Raw genomic sequence first — 23,326 nt, 5'->3', positions numbered from 1 at the left:
ACAGAAATCTATAAATTCCCTAGAGATAATTTAAAGTCAAAAAGGCATGACTAGAGATCCCTGCCTGTCTTGGTCCCAGCTTAAATTTCCCAGAGAAACCTTCAGATTTCTTAAGTCAACCATAGATTTATTTATTTATTTATTTGTTTATTTATTTATTTATTTATTTATTTATTTTTAAATATATTTCTTTATTGATTTCAGCGAGGAAGGGAGATGGAGAGAGAGATAGAAACATCAATGATGAGAGAGAATCATTGATCGGCTGCCTCCTGCACATCCCCTACTGGGGATTGAGCCTGCAACCCAGGCATGTGCCCTTGACTGGAATCAAACCCAGGATCCTTCAGTCTACAGGCTGATGCTCTATCCACTGAGCAAAACCAGCTAGGGCTCAACCATAGTTTTAGTTTTAAGAATTAGTCACCTTAAATAGTTTTTTGAAATTCAATCAGACAGACATCTCGGGACAAGAAAAAGAAATCAAAGATCATGTTACCTTTTATATCCATTTCTTTGTTTTGCTCATTGTCCTGTGGGAATACAACATAGTATTTCATAAATGTTTAGTGCAAGAAGTAATTAAAATGAGCATCTAAACTTATACGAATGTTTAATCCTACAAAGTAGCAGTATCAGCAGCAGCATCTTTTAGCTATGATGTGTGTTGATAAAATGCTTGTGCACTTTTGACTTCATGACGATTGAAGCAAATACATTGAAATTGTTATTTATTTACTTACTTATTTATTTTTGACAGTATTACAGTTGTCCTCCAATTTCCCTCCCACTTTTACCCCCTCCTCCCAGGCCCTGCTCCACCCCAGGCCTTCACCACATTATTGTCTGTGTCCATTGGTTATGCATATACTGTATGTATATGAGTTCTTCGGTTAATCTCTTCCTATCTTCCCTCCCTACCCTCTGAGACATGTCAGAAGTTGTCTGTTCTATGTCTTCATGTCTCTGGACCTCTTTTGTTCATCAGTTTATTATCTTCACTAGATTCCACTTATAAGTGAGATCATGTGATATTTGGCTTTTTTGACTGGGTTATTTCAGTCAGCTTAATACTCTCCAGGTCCCTCCGTGCTGTTGCAAAGGGTAAGAAATCCTTCTTTTTTACAGCTGCATAGTATTCCGTGGTGTAAATGCACCACAGCTTTTTTATCTACTCATCTACTGATAGGCACTTAGGCTATTTCCATATCTTAGATATTGTAAATAGCGGGGCTATGAATATAGGGGTGCATGTGTTCTTACTGATGTGATTGGTATTTCAGGCTTCTTAGAATATATTCCTAGAAGTAGGATCACTGGGTCAAACTGTAGTTCCATTTTTAATTTTTTTAGTAAATTCCATACTGTTTTCCATAGTGGCTGCACCAGTCTGCATTTCCACCAGCAGTGCATGAGGGTTCCCTTTTCTCCACATCCTCACCAACACTTGTTTGTTGTTTTATTGATGGTAGCAGATTTGAGGTGATATCTCTTTGTCATTTTAATTTGCATCTCTCTGATGATCAGTGACTTTGAGCATCTTTTCATATGTCTCTTGGCCATCTGTGTGTCCTCTTTGGAATTATTTATTTTTTAATTTCTATTTTCTTGTACTTGCTAATTTAGGGTTAAAACATTTATATTAAATGTCTTTTGCCAGGAATTAGGTCAATCAGAATAACCCAGAGTAATGCTTGAAACACCCCCCAGGGACGCTTACTGACCTTTCTGGATTGCTTCTCATGATCTTCTCATCAACAAATCCAGGTTCTTCTAAAGAAGCACGAAGCCTTCCTAGTGGATCTTAATGCGTTTGGAAACAGTATGCAAGCTCTACGGGATCAGGCAGAAGCCTGTCAGGTAAGAAAAAGTTAGGGATGACAAGAATCACAATGCCCACAACAAAGAGAAAGGAATTCTCTTAGTTACTGGGTTTTATTTTCTATAATCCAGGAAATAGTTGCAAAGAAAATAGCAAGTTCTATGATCCTCATGTACAAAAATTGTAGCATCTTCATAGCATCTACAAAGATTTAGTCCATAAGGATTTTTAGATAAGTGTTATTTTTCACTTTCCTCTTTCCTTTTGTGTATATTTCACTATTCTTTTTTTATTATCTCTTTTGTTTGCATCTCTTCCTCATACATTTCTTCTTGATTCCTTTCCTTTCTTTATTCGTTTTTTCCTGTACCAACACTTATTAAATGTCTACCATAAGCAAACATGAATAAAAAATAATCCAAATTTGCAGGAAAATTGTAGTCTTTGTTGTTGTTGTTAATTATCCCCTGAGGATATATTTCCATTGACTTTTAGAGAGAGTGGAAGGAGGGAGGAAAGACACACAGAGAGAAACATCGATGTGATAGAGACACATCAATTGGTTGTGTCAGACCAGGGCCGGGGAATCTAATGATTTAAAGGTCAAAGGGTTAGCAGGCATCCTCAAACTACGGCCCTCGGGCCACATGCGGCCCGCCGAGGGCATTTATCGGCCCGCCGGGTGCCGCTGCCTGTCCTGCTTAGCAGCTGACTCGTCCCGGGCCCGCAGTGCGCATAGGAATTTGTTCATAGTTTTTTTTAAAAAAACTATAGTCCAGCCCTCCAACGGTCTGAGGGACAGTGAACTGGCCCCCTGTTTAAAAAGTTTGAGGACCCCTGGCTTAGAGGATTGCTAGTGGAGGCCCAGGGAATGAAAAAGGTGATGAGAGACAGGTAATGGGTCTTTAAATTTCTCAAATAATATTCTGAAACATTATGTGTATAATGATTTAATATCTGCTTTAAGAACTGATGGCTTAGAGCATTTAATATATTTCCAACACCATACATACTTGCTTGCTCACTATGTGTCCACATTGCCAGCCTCCCTGTCCCCTGAGAAGTGTTAGGATGGAGCAATATCTCTGAAAATGCCATGTTGAGATCTCTTTGTTACTGTCAGCCATGGAAGAGGTTCCAACCAGAGGTTCCTTTCTCTTGTCAGGCCCAGGGAGAGCCCCCTGCATGCCTCCCCCTCCCCCCGTCCCATCCCCGGCCCTTTGTCAGGTTCTACAGAGAGATGTTCCCAATGGGTAACTTACATGTACTTTTTCTGGTTTTGTTTAGCAGCAACAGGCTGCCCCCGTGGAGGGCGCAGCTCGAGAGGAGAGGGTCCTGGCTTTATATGACTTCCAGGCCCGCAGCAACCGAGAAGTCACCATGAAGAAAGATGATGTCTTAACTCTGCTCAGTTCCATCAACAAGGTGCATATTCCTTCCGACCTTCTTCCCAGCAACAGAGGGGATCCTCCACAGTCCCGCCAGATATCCATATTTCAGTCAGTCAACATTTTTTCTGGTGTTGCTTTCCCTGGTTAAAAAAAGTTACAAAAATAAACCTTAAGGTTGTTTTTTTCTCTAACACAAACTTAGCTGTCAGGTTTGTCGCATCATCTGGTTTCCACCAGATTCACACAGTTGGAAGGTGTTGTTCATGGACTGGCCGCCCTCGTTCTGAGGACCCCGGTTCAAAAGTAGCAGCATTGGCCCTGTACTGGGGTCTGAGAATAGGGTGATGATGGGTGAAGGATCCGAACTGTGGCAAGTAGCCGGTGCCACAGCCATAGAGGCCGATACTTCAGGCTCCTGGTGAAATCTGCTCACCTGTGTCTTCATCTCTGTTCCCTACTCCAGTCCCCACCCCGTGCACCTGTTCTATGGTTTTGGTCTCTTATTTCCTTACTCACAAGTAATAACTACTGGGTAACCATCACCAGGTGTGAACATGTTAAGATTTTTGCTGTGTTCATTATGACAGGAAAATTCTGAAAGAATACATAGGAAAGGTTTACTGGCATAAAAAAAAATGCAGAATTGAGGTTGACTCCCAAGAGCTGATAGTCTTGGCCTGTGGGAGGGGGAGCGTGCGGGAAGCTTCTCATCCCTGCATGGATGCAGTGTTCTAAGCCCAGGGTGGCAGACAGGTCTCCCAGGGCACAGCCGTACGGTGGTGGCTGTTACTGGAGCAGAGCTGGCTTTGTCCGGCTGTAGAAGTAAGTGGGCTTAGCCATAGAGGTAAAACTAGCTGGCGATCCCATATCTGAATGCAAACTGCATCTTGGACACACGGTTGTATTTAATGCTTAAGGATTTCTTATCCTCTCCAGTTCAGGCACCTTTGGGCAAGCCTTCACCCTGGTTTGAGGGGTTTTGTTGTGGGTCTTCATGCTTATTTTTGTAGGTATTTGCCTCATTCTATCCCTGCGCTTTGCAGGGAGACAGATGTGATTCAAAACTGTGTTCGAAGGTGTTTCGTGTCGTGGAGTCATTGGTTTGCAGCAATAAGTTTTGCTTTCCCACTAAATGGGGGAGGGGTTGGTAATCCACGAGACAAGCTAAGCTGTTAAAAGGGTTCCTTGATTGGAAAAGTTAGCTTGCGTTTTATTGCTGTTTCCTGAAAATAACTTGGAATGCTCCTGAGTTGTCCCATCTGCTGCCTTGGTTGCCTGGATCTCACCCATCCTTTCCCTTTAAGAAAAACCAAGTCCTGTTACAGAGGTCTCTGTGCTTTACAGCTGACTTTTGTAAGAATCCCTTTTCCCAAATAAAACAACTTTTTTAAAAAGAGCTCTCTTTGGTTTTTAAAAACCTTATCAAAGTTAAAGGTCTATCAAATGCCATATTTCTTGATTTCAGAAGATTATTTCTGCAATCCCTGCAACTAATCATTTACATTCTTTTTTTTCCTTTTTGTATAGAAAATTAATAGCCTTTATTTTTTATAATATATTTTATTATTAATAGTATTACAGGTTTCCCCCCTCCCCATTGACCTCCTCTTCCCAGCCCCTACCTCCCCTCAAGGTCTTCGCTACCCCATTGCCCATGTCCAGGGGCCATGCGTGTAAGCATATACGTTCTTTGGTTTTAAGTGAAAATTATAATGCTCCTCCCATAAGTGATGGTTCGCTTCTCTTGGCTATCAGCTTGTGTCTGTGCTTAGGGGCTTAGTTGCACTGTTTCCTATTTGTGGCCTTTTCGAGAACTAAAGCAGGAGTGGGGATCTGCTCTCCCTTCAGGACTGGTGGAAGGTGGAGCATGAGGATCACCAGGGCTTCGTGCCAGCTGTCTACGTGAGGAAACTGGCCCACGATGAGTTTCCTACGCTCCCACAGCGGTGGCGAGAAGAACCAGGCAGCATCACCCAGCGCCAGCAGCAGATTGAGAACCAGTGAGTTCTGGAGGCTGCACAGGTGTTTGGCCAAACTTTTCCTACTGGCCAAAGGCACTTCTCACGACTGCATACGAGCTAAACGTAAACTTAGGGTCTTTCAAACACTTCATGTATTTATTCACTTATGTGTGTATTTATTTATTTATAAAATATATTTTTATTGACTTCAGAGAGGCAGGGAGAGGGAGAGAGAGATAGAAACATCAATGGTGAGAGAGAGTCATTGATCAGCTGCCTCCTGCACACCCCCCTACTGAGGATCAAGCCCCCAACCCCAGGCATGTGTCCTTGACTAGAATCGAAACTGGGACCCTTCAGTCTGTAGGCCGAAGCTCTGTCCACTGAGGCAAACCAGCTAGGGCTGAAATACTTCATTTTTTCAATGAAGCCAGAGAACCCCAGTACCATTAAGCCTGATGTTAGATGCCTAATAGAGTCACGTCTTCTGACTCCCTGCCTAGCATTCTTTCAAGGTTATAAAAAGGTTTGCTGGCTTCCATGTGAATTTTGTTCACTCTGCCAGGCTATTTCATATCCAGTTGTCAGCAGGAATTTCAAAATTTCACTTATATTGGATGTCGCCAGTCACCATTGGAACATTGACATTTTTATTATTTTTAAATGGAACACCATGTGTTTGTTTCTCTGCTCTCAATGCTATTTTCCTTCTATCTGTATTTTCTTCACTTCTTTACTGTTTTTCTTTTGATTTTCTCTCTCTTTTTTGTCCCTCTCGTCCTCTCCCTCTCTCACCCTGCCTCATCCTTCTGTTTTCTCCATCTTATATTTCACCTTTTCCATTCTCTCCATTTATACACCTAGGTATCACTCTCTCCTCGACCGGGCAGAACAACGCAGACGTGGTCTGTTGCAACGTTACAATGAGTTTTTGCTGGCCTATGAGGCAGGCGATATGCTGGACTGGATCCGAGAGAAAAAGGCAGAAAACACTGGCATAGAACTAGATGACGTGTGGGAGCTGCAGAAAAAGTTCGATGAGTTCCAAACGGTGAGAAAGAGGAGCTATTTCTCCTAGACAGTTTTTTGAGGGTTATTATTATTTCCTTTTAATCCCATACTAGAGGCCCGGTGCACGAAATTCGTGCATGGGGGAGTGTGTCCCTCAGCCCACCCTGCATCCTCTCCAATCTGGGACCCCTCGAGGGATGTCCGACTGCCCATTCAGGCCTGATCCCGGTAGTATTTGGCCAAAATAGGCAGTTGGACATCCCTCTCACAATCCAGGACTGCTGGCTCCCAACTGCTCGCCTGCCTGCCTTCCTGATTGCCCCTAACCACTTCTGCCTGCCAGCCTGATCACCCCCTAACCACTCCCCTGCCAGCCTGATTGATGCCTAACTGCTCCCCTGCCAGCCTGATTGCCCCTAACTGCCCTCCCCTGCAAGCCTGGTCACGCCTAACTGCCCTTCACTGCAGGCCTGGTCACCCCTAAATGCCCTCCCCTGCAGGCCTGGTCCCCCCCAACTGCCCTCCCCTGCTGGCCTGATAGCCCACAACTGCCCTCCCTTGCAGACCTGGTCCCTACCAACTGCCCTCCCCTGCTGGCCATCTTGTGTCCACATGGGGGGCATACATCTTTGACCACATAGGGACAGCCATCTTGTGTGTTGCAGTGATGGTAAATTTGCATATTACTCTTTTATTAGATAGGATAGAGGCCTGGTGCACGGGTGGGGGCCAGCTGGTTTGCCCTGCAGGGTGTCCTGGATCAGGGTGGGGGTTCCCTTGGGGCATGGAGTGGCCTGGGCAAGGGGCCTGTGGTGGTTTGCAGGCCGGCCACGCCCCCTGGTGACTCAAGCAGAGGCCAGGGCTGGCTGGAATATCTAGGATTTATTTATCTTCTATAATTGAAACTTTGTAGCCTTGAGCAGAGGCCAGGGCTGGCCAGGGCAGGCGGGAAGCTTGGCTTCCTCCATTGCCAGGGAAACCCAAGCCTCCTGCTTGCATCGTGGCTACAGCCATCTTGGTTGGGTTAATTTACATACTTACTCCTGATTGGCTGGTGGGCGTGGCTTGTGGGAGTAGTGGAGGTATGGTCAATTTGCAGGCTTCTCATTTATTAGTGTAGATTTCCTCCTGAGTATGTCTTTTTTTTTTTTAAATATATTTTATTGATATTTCACAGAGAGGAAGGGAGAGGGATAGAGAGCTAGAAACATCGATGAGAGAGAAACATTGATCAGCTGCCTCCTGCACACCTCCCACTGAGGACGTGCCCGCAACCAAGGTACATGCCCTTGACCGGAATCGAACCCGGGACCTTTCAGTCCGCAGGCCGACGCTCTATCCACTGAGCCAAACCGGTTTCGGCTTGAGTATCTCTTTAATTTCAAATTTCAAACCTGCTGAGAGTTCCACATTTTAAATCTTTCTCTGGGTATTGTGGATGCAAGGAAAATGCAGAGGAAAGTAGTCACCCCAACTTTGCAGCCTGCGGTTCCTGCTGTTCCCAAGTCCTACAGGGCTTGGTTCTCCCTGAATTCTTCAAAATTTACCTTATACCAGGGGTCCTCAAACTACAGCCCGCGGGCCACATGCAGCCCACTGAGGACATTTATCCAGCCCGCCGGATGCTGCTGCCTGTCCTGCTTAGCAGCCAACTCGTCCCGGGCCCGCAGTGTGCATAGGAATTTGTTCATAGTTTTTTTTAAAAACTATAGTCCGGCCCTCCAACAGTCTGAGGGACAGTGAACTGGCCCCCTGTTTAAAAGGTTTGAGGACCCCTACTTCTGTGCTGTGCTCCTGATGCATAGATACATGGCCAGAGATTGAGGTTGGGTGGGCACCTGACTTTAAAGCTAGACAATTTCTAATTTCCCACCTACTTAAAACCCTTCCATTCTCCGTTATTCTTTCAGCCTCATTTTATTATTTTAACTAGCAGTGAATATAAATCCCTTTCTTCCTTTCTTTTCTTTTAAATATATTTTTTTATGATTTCAAAGAGGGAGGGAAGGAGAGGGAGAGAGAGATAGAGAATCATTGATCAGCTGCCTCCTGCATGCCCCACACTGGGGATCAAGCCTGCAACCCAGCATGTGCCCTCACCAGGAATAGAACCGTGACCTCTGGTTCATAGGTTGACTCTCAACCACTGAGCTACACCGGCCAGGCCTTTCTTTTTTATGATGGATTCCAGTGAAATTCAAAGTGGTAGATGATTGATAGATGGATAGATAGCTACCAAGATTATATTTTGTTTCTTTAGGAACATGTAAAGAGAAAAGTGAAAGAAAGGAAAACAAAAATAAAATTACAAAATAACACCAAAAATTAGACTTCCATAGGAAAACTCCTTGAAAGACTATTGTATAACCGTTATACAATACTATAACGTAATGAACAATATTGTCACTGTGGACGTGTAATGAGCCCCCTACGGCTGTTTCTTACAACATACCTTAGCAGAAGCAGATTGCAATTCAGTTCACGAAATTCTATAGAAGGTGGAAGAGTTTGTGTTGGCAGAAAGAAATATTACACGGCCAGGTATAGATCCCCCTGACGGAGCTATTTAACCCAGGGAGAGATTTGTAAGAAAGCTAGAAAAAAGAAATTCACCCAGTTTTCTCTTAATACGTATATGCATTCAGTTTACATTAAGATCCTGGTCATTTGGAGTTTATTAGGGATAGCTACATCGTATCTTTTTCCCAAATGGTTAACCAAGTTTTGCAGCATCATTTACTGAAAAGTCCATTTTTACCCTAGTGATTTGAGTTACTACCTTTATCATATAGCAAAGTTCCATATGTGTTTGAAGTTATTACTGTAAATTATTTGTTTTTTTCTATGATAGATTTGATAAACCATGGTAGCCTCTATGTTCATTCGTTAACACCACACTGTTTTAATTACAGAATTTCTATATTATGTTTTAAAACCTTGTAAGGAAAGGCTTTCTAACTATGACTCAAAATTCAGGTTCACTGAATGCACTAAAAGAAAAGATTGATAAACTTTAGCATAGCAAATATCACCATAAAACAAATCAGAATACAATCAACAAACTGGGGGAAAATATCCACAAGATATCTTATAGATAAAGGGCCAATATGCCTGTATGTAAGTATCTAAAAAATTGGGGGGGGGGATAAAAACTGTTAAACAATAAGAATAGGCAATTAAAGAATTATATTGGAAAATGAAAAATAAAGAGAAATCTAGGAAAATGGATGTGCTCCATACTTCAGATAAATAGCAACTCTCTTACCAAGTTTCTGATAGTCATGGGATGTCAGGGAGATTAAAGGTACTCTACTAAGTGCCAATTTGGAGGAAAGCAGCTTGTTTTGTATTGAATGTAAGGTTAGCAATATGTTTTAATATTTAGCCATGTCAGGGCAAAGATAAGCAGGCAAGTATGAAAGCTTCATCAGAAGGGATCTACACTGCTTTGCATACATTTTCCCATCTAGGATTTGAAGACCAATGAGCCTCGACTGAGAGATATCAACAAGGTAGCTGATGACCTGCTATTTGAAGGGCTTCTAACACCAGAAGGAACTCAAATACGGCAGGTAACGAAGACTCCTTCCATTTCTCCTCTCTACCAGGCTGAGCTTGGGGAGTCCTCATTCCTTAAACATACTCAACTTCAGATCCCGCAGTTCAGCTAGGACATGCAGAAGGTCATGGCAGTATGGAGCTGGCCACCGAAAAGGTTAAAAACAACAGACCAAATTGTTCAGCCATTTGAACTGATCTGAAGTCCATACATTGCAACATATACTCACCTTCCCCCTATCATCACAGACACAGAAATTCAGTGCTCGAATATGAATACAATGAAAATGCAGATAAAGGAGTTAATGATAATGGAAGGGATACATCAAGAAAGATGTATTGGAAGAGATAGGACATAATAAAATCTGATGAAAAAAAGGAAAAGAATATAGGTCAGTAGAGATGGGGAAGGGAGCATTCTAGAGCTGACTCAAATTTGGACCTATGGTTTCATGAAATATCTAATGAACATTAATGGAATGTCTCGTCCAGCTCTCTGGGCTGTAATGAACTAATGAGGATGAGTACTCTTCCGCTTTTTGTGGTGGTGGATATGGAATAAAGGGAAAAGGAATGTTCACAGGAACAATTTACTTGCCATCTACAGAAAGCAGGACTCTAAGAGACCACTTTGTTTCATAAATGCAGGATGAAGAAAGGCACACATTTCTCCTAGAGAAATGCAATAGCTTCTAATTGCTAAGGCAATGCTTTCCACCCATTTTTCAGAGGACACAACATAGCCTCTGTGGCAGCAAACACCGATTGCCACTCCAGGGTTGATGGCTTCACCCTGAAACATCAGTTTGGGAAGGAAAGTGATCCCCTTCTTAACTGCACTGGCATAAATCAGGCGCAAACTCGAAATATCCAACAAAGATATGAACCTATCCAATTTTCGAAGGCGATAACATGAAAACAAACATGATTTAAACCCTGTTTAGTGTTCACACACCATGGAGCTGCCTGAGTCAGTTCCCTGGCTCATGTCTGACATGTCCGCCTCTTCTAGGAGTTGAACACCCGCTGGGGCTCCTTGCAGAGGCTTGCAGAGGAGCAGCGCCAACTGCTGGGCAGTGCCCATGCTGTCCAAATGTTCCACAGGTAAGCACTTGAACCCTAAGAAGCAGCCTTGTTCTAGAAGCTACTCAAAAGCCCCCACGTCTAATTATTATAGTAGAACCATAGCTATTAGTATAGCTCTTCTCCCTAAGATAGAGATGGTAGGTCAGGTGTTTCAGTAGTATATTCCTCACTTGGCACATAGCCTACTCCCAGACAACCAATGTCAGTTTTCTAATGCCTAGGCTTGGGCCCTGGTACATTACAGCAGTCCATGTGTGCTGTCATGTCAGTGAATAAAACTTGAAGTAGAAGCAAGAGGTTTAAGTAACTATATTTCTGAACTAGATGTAGACAGTAGAGAACAACAGATGTCACAGTGCCATTAACTGTTGCTTCAACAATTTATTTATGATTTCCAGTTCTGTTTCTATACTAAGAAACACACATATGTAACTAAGCAAGCAAACAAACAAGTAGAAAACCAAACACCTTCTCTGTGCATAAACGTATTTTTGAATATCCAGAGAAGGGAACAGTGAAGCACAGATGGTTGTGTTTGTTCAGAATGGCTTCAGGTGGAATGCTGTGAAGTATAACAGTTAAGCATGCAGCTCCATAGGCAGGCCACCTGGTTCAAACATAGGCTGTCATTTAGCAGTAGTGCAACTTTGAAAACATATACTTAGCATCTTTAAAATTCAGTTTTCTCATAAATGAAGTAGGAATGGTAGTAGTAACTATACCTCAAGTAGTTGTGAAGATGAAATGAGCATGTTCCAGCACATTAAAAAGGATGATGGTGGTGGTGGTAGTGATGATGATGATGATGATGATGATGATGATGATGATTGTGGTGGTGGTGATGTGATGATTGTGGTGAGGAGGAGGATGATGATGATGGTGGTGAGGAGGAGGATGGTGGTGGTGATGATGATGGCAGTGAGGATGATGATGATAATGATAGTGATGGTGATGATGGTGGTGTAATGATGATGGTGATGGTGATGGTGATGGTGATGGTGATGGTGATGGTGATGGTGATGGTGATGGTGTTGGTGATGGTGATGGTGATAGTGATGATGATAATGATAGTGGTAGTGATGATGATGTGGTGATGATGATAATGATAGTGGTAGTGATGATGATGTGGTGATGATGATGATAGTGGTGGTGATGATGATGATAATGATGTGGTGGTAGGCATGACTTCCATGTGAGGCCAGCTAGCCATCCTCTGGTGCACATTCTTACTCCTAAACTCTTTCTTCTCCTGAAAAGAGAAGCAGATGACGTGAAGGAGCAGATTGAGAAGAAGTGCCAGGCCCTCAGTGCTGCGGATCCTGGCTCCGACCTGTTCAGTGTTCAGGCCCTTCAGCGACAGCACGAGGGGTTTGAGAGAGACCTCACACCCCTGGGAGACAAGGTGAGACAGGAGCTTCCAAGCTTTTCTAACACTTTCTTCTTTGCCTATCAATGCCCTCTCCTGTGGTTTTATTTTCCAGCCCGTATTCTTACATTTATCTTTCTATTACTCCATACTCGTCCTTGTATCCTGTCCTTAAAGCAAGACCACTGGAAAGACATGCCCCAGGCCCATTAACAGGGAAGGAAAATATATTGGAAATGAACCTCCGGTCCCAGGCCTATTTAATGGGCTACAATTGAGCAGAACGCACAGAAGCTATTTGGAAGCCAGTAGCCTAAAATAAGTAGGAAATGGTCACAGCCAAGATGGCCAGGCCTGTGCCTGAGCATGGTGCATCATTTCCTTCACAAGTAATTGAATGACTTTAATCCTATTCCAACCAAAAAGTGAACCTTGGCCGAAACCGGTTTGGCTCAGTGGATAGAGCGTCGGCCTGCGGACTGAAGGGTCCCGGGTTCGATTCCGGTCAAGGGCACGTACCTTGGTTGCGGGCACATCCCCAGTGGGAGGTGTGCAGGAGGCAGCTGATCGATGTTTCTCTCTCATCGATGTTTCTAACTCTCTATCCCTCTCCCTTCCTCTCTGTAAAATATCAATAAAGTATATTTAAAAAAAAAAAAGTGAACCTTGGAGCTTGCCTGATACACTCTGGGATAAATCAGAGTCATCATACAGCATGGCATTATCATGCAGAGCAAAAAGAAGCCCAGAAATGTTGATATTGGGAAGATCTTCACAATAAAAATCAGGATCCTTGGTTCCCTAATGATGCTGTCACTCACCAGCTTTTACTTAAGCACCCTCCCCGAATGCCTTCTAATCTTAAAAAGACTATGGCCCAGCCACCATGGCTCAGTGGCTGAGCATCAACCTATGAACCAGGAGGTCACGGTTTAATTACCAGTCAGGGCACATGCCCAGCTTGCTGCCCAATCCTCAGTAGGGGCATGCAGGAGGCATCCAATCAATGATTCTCTCATCACTGATGTTTCTATCTCTTTCTCTTTCTCCCCCTTCCTCTCTGAAATCAATAAAAAAATATATTTTTAAAAAAGATGTATGGTCATGTCAATGTGGCCTACTTCAGGGAGTCACCAATAGAGCTTCCATTTTAGTAAAGAAAGCAGCAAGATGTTCTTGTACCTTGTTGATGTCTGTTTGAGGAGCCAGGACACTCAGGACTGCGGGTTTTTCTTTTGCGAGGATCTAGGTATGACTCTAGGTCTAGGATGATGATCAGAGCTCTTGTACCTCCTCAGGTGACCAAACTGGGTGAGACAGCAGAGCAGCTCAGCAAGTCCCACCCAGACGCCACTGATGACCTGCAGAAGCAGCGAACGGAGCTGAATGAGGCCTGGGATGACCTGCTTGGACTTACAAAGGACCGAAAGGAGAATCTAAGTGAGGCCCAGAAATTCTACCTGTTCCTCAGCAAGGCCAGGTAAAGATCCATCGGCCAGGTGGGTGGGCGAGTTCCTGCCCAGACCCTGAGGAGCAGTCTGGGTACAGGTGCTCTTCACCGCGGGTCTGGAGGGTACCTCAATGTCCAGGTAGTATTTCTGATCAGGCACAAAAATCTATAGTTCAATACGTTGAGCCAGAAAATGTTGAAGTTTGAAGGAATGTGAGGCTATCTAAGCAAATTAGATAAACTTCAACAGAGTGTATGCTCTACATACATAAGGTGCTACGTGAGGAGTTGTAGGATATGGATATTTTCATTGTACTGAGAAGGCACAGAGGAGTACAGATAACCATGGTAGAACGCAATACAGCCCCAAACTCTCATCTTAAGAGGTAAATGAAACTATACTAGTATACAAACAAAGGCACGAGGCTAAGAAAGGGGAAGCAAGATCATGGAACAGGCAGGGATAGCTAGAGCACTGGCTTTGTATCTCAGAGGGGTAGGGAGAAGTAGCAAGAAAGAAGCTTAAAAACGTTGAGATCAAATGCTAGAGAATTATCATTGCCTTATTGAAGAGTGTAGACATTATTACAATTTAGCAAATGTACACTTTGTCTGTGGAGCAATTTCCACACTCTTTCCCAGCATATCAGTCTGCTGGGAGGAGCACTTAGATGAGGGTCCAGGAAGTACTAACTCACAATGTAATACTTTTGAAGAAAAAAGGGTGGGACTTTGGGCAAATGATGCAGTTGCTGTTGGGGGCACCCACCCCAATTCAGCACCTCTGTAAAGCTATAGTTTTTTTATACAGTAAAAATAAATAGCTTCCATACTCATTTCTCCAAATAACTTTTTGCTCCTAGATGATAGGTAGGTAGACAGATAGATAGATAGATGGTAGGTAGATGATAGATAGATTCTACCTGGATGTCAGATTTGAAGTCAAATATTACCCCTTTCCCTTTATAAAAATCTTACTTTTCAGTGCTGGGGAAGGAATATTCCCAGCCTTAGAGCAAATTTAATACCTTATTTTACCTCTTTATGACACTTTTGCTTTTAAGGTTGTTTATTTCTTTTAATAGGTGACTTCCTAGAATGCACAGATTTTTTTTCACAATATTTGGAATTTAGTAAGCACCCAACAAATTTTAATTGTTTGAATAATTGAATAAATGAGTTTACAAAAGAAGAGACTGTTTTGTCTTATATATGCCTTCCTTGAGATTCCATAATAAGATACATTTTTAATTAAATCTAGCTTGGCTGGTGTGGCTCAGTGATTGAGCATCAACCCATGAACCAAGAGGTCACTGGTTTGACTCCCTGTCAGGGCACATGCCCAGCTTTTTGGCTTGATCCCCAGCAGAGGGCATGCAGGAGGCAGCCAACTGATGTTTCTCTCTCATCCATGTTTCCATCTCTCTTTCCCTCTTCCTTCCTTTCTCTCTAATATCAATAAAAATTTTAATAAAAAAATAAAAAGATTTACTTTTAGAAACTTTTGAATATGCACTATAGTATTATTAATGATAAAAAATAATCTACTATAAAGGAACATGAACCCTTAGAAGTGATGGAATATGTACTGTTTCAGGACTCCAGTGTCTGGATTCCAGTCTAGATGCCTGCTTCTTTTAGTTATATAACATGGACAAATCACTTATTATCTCTGAGCTGACTTTCCCATCTCCAAAATGAAAACAAAAGAACTCCCAGAATTCTGTACAGGATTATTACAAGAATTGAAGAAAACAATATATGTGAAGAGATTTTCAAATGCAAGAGATTGCTCTTATTAGTCATGCAGTGGAAACAAAAACCTAAGATCTGTGAGGCATATAAAGTCAGATCCAAGGAATTAATCTGGAAACATATCAAGAGAGGAAAAAGCCCAAAGACAGACAGACAGCCCTGTAGCAAGTTGCAAGGTGTTCTTGTCAATCCCAATATGCCTTTTTCTCTAGGGACCTACAGAATTGGATCAGCGGCATGGATGGCATGGTATCATCACAGGAGATGGCTGAGGACTTAACTGGCACTGAGATATTGATAGAGCGACACCAGGTATGGCTACAAAAACCATAACTTCCGTTCACTTGACTTGGCTGTGATGTCATTGGCCTCACCAGTTTCTTTTCCTTCTTCCCCACAGGAACATCGTGCTGACATGGAGGCCGAGGCTCCTACCTTCCAGGCCTTAGAAAACTTTGGTGCAGAACTTATAGGCAGCGGGCACCGAGACAGCCCTGAAATTGAAAAAAAGCTTCAAGCTGTCAGACAAGAGAGAGATGATTTGGAGAAAGCTTGGGAGCAACGCAAGAAGATGCTAAATCAGTGTCTAGAGTATCAGGTACAGCAAATCTACAGTCGTTGAGCATATTGGCCTCTGTCTGTTCCTTCTATGGAGTTTTACATGGTGAAGTACGGATGCTCATTTCACTGGTCTTCCCATGCTGAAAGCACCGGGGCATCTCTTGGTTATCTGAGACTGTATTCTCTGCTTTGTAGACTGATCACTGTTGTTTTCGTGGCCCTTATTCCTGATAAAAGAGTCAAACAAAATGGGGGTCATTTCTCAGCATGAAATGGGGTGATTATAATTTATTTATTCAATGACCTTTTGGTTTATTGGTTTTTATTGAGAGCCTACTGTGTGCAGAGCCCTGGCAACATAAAGTTTAGTAAGATAGCATCCCTTTTCTTAAGGAGTGAAAATAGACAAGTAGACAGATCATTCTAGTACTTGTTAATGAAACAAGACGTATGAATGTTTTGAGGTTAAATTTGAGGTTAAAGAGAGGAAGTGATTAACAGTTTTGAGGGAAAAGAGTGAGTATTACAGGTTACCCTGAAGGGAGAACGTTCACCCACCTTAAATAAGCAGCCAGTATTCACCAGGGGTAGATGTGGAAAATAGCACCCCAAGAATGAAATATAGCTTATGTAAAAACATAAATGTGTTTACACGGAAATGTAAGAGGTCCAATACAGTTGTCCCCCATTTGTTTGTGGGAGATATGTTCCAAGACTCTTCTAGGAGAGTGTTTGAAATACCTAAAATCACAGATAATACTGAACCCTACATATACAATCTTTTTTTTCTTTTCCTGTACATATATACCTACTAGAGGCCCGGTACACGAAATTCCTGCATGGGGTGTGGGGGTGTCCCTCAGCCCAGCCTGCACCCTCTCCAATCTGGGACTCCTTGAGGGATGTCCAACTGCCCTTTTAGGCCCGATCCCACCCGATCTCACAATCCAGGACTGCTGGCTCCCAACCACTCGCCTGCCTGCCTGCCTGCCTGCCTGATTGCCCCTAACTGCTTTTGCCTGCCAGCCTGATCACCCCCTAACCACTCCCCTGCCAGCCTGATCAACGCCTAACTGCTCCCCTGCCAGCCCGATTGCCCCTAACTGCCCTCCCCTGCTGGCCTGGTCATCCCAAACAGCACTCCCCTGCAGGCCTGGTTCCCCCCAACTGCCTTCCCCTGCAGGCCTTGTCCCTCCCAACTCCCCTCCCCTGCAGGCCTGGTCACCCCTAACTGCTCTCCCCTGCTGGCCTAGTCACCCCTAACTGCCCTCCCCTGCAGGCCTGGTCTCCCCCAATTGCCCTCCCTTACAGGCCTGTTCACCCCCAACTGCCCTCCCCTGCAGGCCTGGTTTCCCCCAACTGCCCTCCCCTGCTGGCCTGATTGCCCACAACTGCTCTCCCCAGCTGGCCATCTTGTGGTAGCCATCTTGTGTCCACATGGGGACAGCCATCGTGTGTGTTGGAGTGATGGTCAATTTGCATATTATCTCTTTATTATATAGGATGGTAACGTTTGCAAATTAATATATTAGGGATAGTAAGGGATTAACAACAATACCTATATAATAAAATACAACTATTATAACAATATACTATAATACAAGTTATGTGAATGGTTTGGGGCCCATTATAACGTAAAATTGGGGCTACTTGAACACAACCACATTGATACAGCAGGTCTAACAACCAAGACAGCTAAGTGACTAACAGTTGGGGACTGTATAAAAATGTGGATGCCCTGAGCAAGGTGTAACAGAGCAAGATGACTGGAGACTTCTCACTCTGCTCAGAAAGGCACATTATTTAAAATGTATGAATTGTTGACCTCTGGCATTTCCATGTAATATTTTCTGAACGTGGTTGACCTTGGCTAGCTGAAACTACAGAAAATGAAACTGTGGATGAGGGAGGACTGATGATGACTCATGTACCTCTAACTTGACTTCCCATAGTTGTTCCAAGGCAACTGTGACCAGGCAGAGAGCTGGATGGTGGCTCGGGAGAATCTCCTGAGGTCAGATGATAAGGGTTCCTTAGACAGTCTGGAGGCCTTGATGAAGAAACGGGATGATTTGGACAAAGCAATCACTGCCCAGGTAATAATATAAGAATTCAAAAAATAACTATTAGTAATAACAGAAACTCTACATATGTTTGTGTTTATGATTTAAAAGTATTCCCATTTGCTTCTATAGGAAACTCCGAGGTAGTTTGACACTTCGGCTTATTTTAACTCAAGACACACATGGCAATGACCTTTCTTACTTTATGTCCAACCTTTCAAAACCTGAATTTTAGCCCTAGCCACTTTGGCTCAGTGAATAGAGCATCAGCCTGCAGATTGAAGGGTCGCGGGTTCAATTCCAGTCAAGGGCCCATACCTTGGTTGCAGGGTCCTTGCAACTAATCAATGCATTTCTCTCACATTGATGTTTCTCTCTTTCCCTCTCTCTTCCACCCTCTCTAAAAATCAATGGAAAAATATCCTCAGTTGAGGATTTTTTTAAAAGCCAACCAGAATTTTAGAGTTGGAAGAGATTTTTTATACTGTCTATTCCAGTATCCCATTCCACCCAGAAATTACCCTCCATATGGCCATGGGAAGTAACAAAGAAAGGAATTCGGTACCACACAAGTAGCCCATCTAAGTATTCTTAGTAATATTTCTCATTTTGTTTATTTAAAATCCACCTCCCTTTGGTCCTGCTTTGGTTTCCCTTCATGAAGTCACAAAGGATATCTCTGTTCTAGGAGAGAGTCTGAGATTGTACCATGGGCTAATCCTCTTTCTCTCTCTCTCTCTCTCTCTCTCTCTCTCTCTCTCTCTCTCTCTCTCTCTCTCTCCCCTCTGGTACTAGGAAAAGAAGATCACCGAGCTAGAACATTTTGCTGAGCGGCTCATAGATGATGACCACTATGCCAAGGAAGAGATTGCCACTCGGCTCCAACGGGTGCTAGACAGGTCAGGCCTGAGCAACTGTTTTTGAGCGACAGGAAGATGTAGCATTGAGCATGGGGGTAACACTGAGCTTTTCTCATTTCTAGATGCCTAAAACTACCTTGACACTTTGGGAAACTTTGTGATCTACATTCACAGAACAAAAGACATAGATGTTACTTTAGCAATTACTTGACTTAACCACTGTATTTTATATCTAAAAATTATGAGACTATGTTATATATAACATAGAAATATGGTGTGTATATATAATAAGATGACATATAATAATATGATATGAGACTAAATAATTTTAACTCTGTTATACATAACTCATAAATCTACCTAATAAAAGAGTAACATGCTAATTGACTATACCTTTGTGACGCCCACCAGCCAATCAGGAGTGAGTATGCAAATTAACCCAACAAAGATGGCGGGTTAATTTGCATACGCAGGCGCCGAGCGGCCAGGGATGGAGCAGGACGCAGGTGTTCTGCACCACCCCAGCCACTCTGGGCCTCTGGGCAGCATGGGAAGGCAGAAAGGCGGCTTCAGGCCGGAGTGGAAAGGCTGCTCCGGCCAGAGCAAAGGTGGTGCCAGGAGCCAGGGGAACGAAGGCCCATTCTTGCACGAATCTTCATTAGTGCATCGGGCCACTAGTATATAAATAATGAGAGGGGAAGGGACAGGTTGGGAAATGGCAAGAGTCATGGCTGTGCCATTTGATCTTGAGGGAAGGGTAGAGAGCAGAAAATGATCCAGCCCCCTCTTCCAGATGGAAGGCTCTTAAAGCACAGCTAATTGCTGAGCGGACAAAACTGGGGAACTATGCTGACCTAAAACAATTCTACCGTGACCTCGAGGACCTGGAAGAATGGATCAGTGAGATGCTGCCCACCGCCTGTGATGAGTCCTACAAAGACCCTACCAACATTCAGGCAAGCTCAGAATAAAAACCGTGGTAAAATTCAGCATACGGAGATTGTCAGATGAATGGTCACCTCCCTATAGTGAACATTTTCTTACTGTTGTGATCACTCCTGCTGTCCTCAGAGACTTTTGCATCTAATGTGGAGTGGGTTCTTCAGAAGCCATCATCACATTGGCTATGATGGAAATGTTACCTCTTCCTGTCAACAGAAGTTACCTTTTCTTGCTTCCCTAAGTGAGAAGGTGACTTCATTTTTGCTTTTCCTGCAGAGGAAGTACCTGAAACACCAGACCTTTGAAAATGAGGTGAACGGCAGAGCTGAGCAAGTAGAAGGAGTCATCAACTTGGGGAACTCTCTGATTGAGCAAAGGGCATGCGATGGCAATGAAGAGACCATGAAGGTAGGGGTTCTGCCCAGCATGGGTTTTGGGCTATAGAGTCACACGAAGATATTTTTTTTTACTCTTTTATTGTTTCCATGTGTAGGGATATGGAATATGTTTTCTGCTTAGTGGCCTTTCCTCTGATTGTTGCATAAGGAAGGAGGAAAACAGTGATGCTGGGACCTGATTGCTCCTACCACACTTAGTACCTAAAACTCCAAGAAAGCTTTAGACTTAATTACTAAGCATCATCATACTTGTTTTACATCATCTATCCCTACTGCCAAGAGTCATTGCCATTCAGGCATCAGTCCCTCTAAGCAGCCCAGCACCCTTTCTTCAAACTTTCTTCTCATACCTTCTGTTCTTTTTCCCAGATTAAGCATACTGGTTTAACACATGATATTCAGCCCAGCTAGTGTGACTCAGTGGTTGAGCATCAATCCATGAACCAAGAAGGTCACAGTTCCATTCTTGGTCAGGCACATGACTGGGTTGCAGACTCGATCCCCAGTAGGAGGCAGCCAATCGAAGATTTTCTCATCATTGATGTTTCTGTCTCTCTCTCTCTCTCTCCCTTCCTTTCTCTGAAATAAATAAAAACCTATGATATTCAAGTATTGGAAAATTTTGGTTAGTCCCTACTGCCGGGGTTCTTGTCCCAGCATGACAAAGGGTTCAGCAATCTGGAGAAAGGGGCTGCGTGTAGATGATTAAGAAGGAGTCCAAGGATGAAAGATAGTTTTGAAAGGCATTGGGGGTCAGAGGAGCTTCAGCTAAAGGAGCTAAAAGACTACCCCTTGACTCAGGACCCTGCTTTTACTAACACAATTTGTCCTAAGGCAAGGTGGAGACATACACTTCAAAGGGTAGGGTTTACAGAGGCATTGTCAGAGTGGGGAATAGCCTACAGCTGTTCAGGTGTCTGGCCAATAGGAGGCAATAACATGCAGATTAAGATGCTCTGAGCTGTCTGGCAGCAAGCAATGATACTATTCATGTTTGGAGAAATGCCCTTCAGCCATCCAAGATGATTCAGCCCTACTGACATACTGGAACTGGCTTCTGGCACCCTACCTTCATAGCCTTCCTATATTATCCATTCAAGTTGTTATAGGACCCAGGATTCTAAAGATCGTAATGACCTTCTCAATTTCTCTGGGTTAGGGTCAACTGGAAGAGCTGGAGAAACACTGGGACTACCTGCTTGAGAGAACAATTGACAAAGGGCAGAAGCTCAATGAGGCTAGTCGCCAACAGAGATTCAACACAGGCATCCGGGATTTTGAGTTCTGGCTCTCAGAGGTAATGGCACCTGGAGTGGGGGTGGAGTTGGGGGGGGGGGTGAGGGTATGGGAGCTTAAGAAATGCTTATCAGGTAATCAGATTTATGCATGAATAACCTCCTTCACTCTTCTTGGGAAAAGCTTGGGGACACCGTTGCCAATCTTGTTCCTTCTAAAGATGGTTTTCACTGGCAGCTTTCTTGCTTATTCTGTTCCCAGGCGGAGACACTGCTGGCCATGAAAGATCAGGCCAGGGACTTGGCTTCTGCAGGAAACCTGCTCAAGAAGCACCAGCTGTTGGAAACAGAGATGTTGGCCCGTGAGGTAAGTGTGTTGGAATCCCACTTCTCTGGGACTTGCATTCCAAGAATGGAAATGTTTCGCATCGTAGGAGGTCATTTGAGAATATAATCTTGCAAAACTGACCTTAATGTTCTTGGCCACTAGTCATTATCATTAAGTCATATCCATGGGCTGCAAAGAGAGGTTGCAACAGTCTTTTTTGTAATTATCTTTTTTATTTTTTTACTGTTGACACTGTTACAAATGTCTCATTTCCCTCTTTTTGTCTCCCTCCACCCAACCCTCGCTCCCCACCCCTAGACCCCTGCCACATTATTGTCAGTGTGCATGGCCTATGCATATACGCACACGTGGTCTTTGGTTAATCTCTTTCGGTCCTCGCCATCCCCCTCCCCTCTGAGATCTGTCAGTCTGTTCCATGTACCCATGCTTCTGGTCTTATTTTGTTTGTCAGTTTATTTTGCTCATTAGATTCCCCATTATAAGTGAGATGCTATGATATTTGTCATTCTCTGACTGGCTTGTTTCACTTAGCACAATAATCTCCAGGTCCATCTATGCTGACGTGAAGGGTAAGAGTTCCATCTTTTTAATAGCTGTGTAGTATTCCATTGTGTAAATGTGCCACATCTTTTAAAAATATATATGTATATGTGTGTGGAGATATATATATATATATATATATATATATATATATATGTGTGTGTGTGTATGTTTCAAAGAGGAAAGGAGAAGGAGAGGAAGACAGAAACATCAATGATGAGAGAGAATCATTGATCAGCTGCCTCCTACATGCCCCCTACTGGGGATCGAGCCCACTATCTAGCTTAATGCCTGTACTGTACTATTCATTGAACACGCTTGGGTGTTCTAGGATGCACTGAAGGACCTGAATGAGTTGGCTGCTGAACTGCTCTCCAGCGGGACTTTCAATGCTGACCAGATTGTGGAGAAAAGAGACAATGTCAACAAACGCTTCCTGGACGTCCAGAATCTAGCAGCTGCACACCATGAGAAACTGAAAGAGACCTATGCCTTGTTCCAGTTCTTCCAGGACCTGGATGATGAGGAGGCCTGGATAGAGTATGTACTGCCAATCTACATTGCGTTGGTAATTCAATATAATAGATAACCCACACAATATGTTTCTATTTGATGCTGAAATGAAATATGTAATGTTTCTTACAGTTGGTATTACTTCTGATTCATGTTTGCCTTAGTTTAAAGTTAACACTTACTTTCTTGTCCCAAATTCCCTCACTGTATATATGCAGAGGGAGATAAGAAAAGAGGGAGTGGGGAATAGTTCACATGTAGTCTGGGAAACAAGTTAAGAAACCATAGTTCTAGATAGTTCATAGAATGTGTAATGCTCCTTCAAAATGAAATAGCTGGACATTTACAACTTACCCAACTGATGAAATCATTGTCTTTCTTTTTTCTGTATCCTCTGTATCTAATATGACACTAAACTGGACACTGGTCAGGGAATGTTACACATTACCTACCATGGTTTTATTA

General features: G+C 43.3%; 1 protein-coding gene across 1 annotated transcript in view; it reads left to right on the top strand.

The window, feature by feature from the left end:
* Positions 1-23,326, top strand: part of SPTA1 (spectrin alpha, erythrocytic 1) — a gene marked incomplete at both ends in the record, with an annotated part of 69,978 nt that overhangs the window by 27,847 nt on the left and 18,805 nt on the right. Inside the window, 17 exons of the mRNA XM_080648422.1 lie at positions 1,768-1,860; positions 3,110-3,247; positions 5,062-5,213; positions 6,039-6,225; positions 9,656-9,757; positions 10,756-10,847; positions 12,087-12,231; positions 13,494-13,675; positions 15,613-15,712; positions 15,801-15,998; positions 17,914-18,057; positions 18,820-18,923; positions 19,678-19,840; positions 20,103-20,234; positions 21,384-21,521; positions 21,722-21,826; positions 22,680-22,888. Coding sequence (XP_080504548.1) covers positions 1,768-1,860; positions 3,110-3,247; positions 5,062-5,213; positions 6,039-6,225; positions 9,656-9,757; positions 10,756-10,847; positions 12,087-12,231; positions 13,494-13,675; positions 15,613-15,712; positions 15,801-15,998; positions 17,914-18,057; positions 18,820-18,923; positions 19,678-19,840; positions 20,103-20,234; positions 21,384-21,521; positions 21,722-21,826; positions 22,680-22,888 — 2,384 coding nt within the window. The remainder of the gene's footprint in view (positions 1-1,767; positions 1,861-3,109; positions 3,248-5,061; positions 5,214-6,038; positions 6,226-9,655; positions 9,758-10,755; positions 10,848-12,086; positions 12,232-13,493; positions 13,676-15,612; positions 15,713-15,800; positions 15,999-17,913; positions 18,058-18,819; positions 18,924-19,677; positions 19,841-20,102; positions 20,235-21,383; positions 21,522-21,721; positions 21,827-22,679; positions 22,889-23,326) is intronic.

Source organism: Plecotus auritus, assembly GCF_963455305.1.
Source record: "Plecotus auritus genome assembly, chromosome: 12".
Lineage (NCBI taxonomy): Eukaryota > Metazoa > Chordata > Mammalia > Chiroptera > Vespertilionidae > Plecotus > Plecotus auritus.
This window is presented reverse-complemented; position numbering and strand designations above follow the sequence as displayed.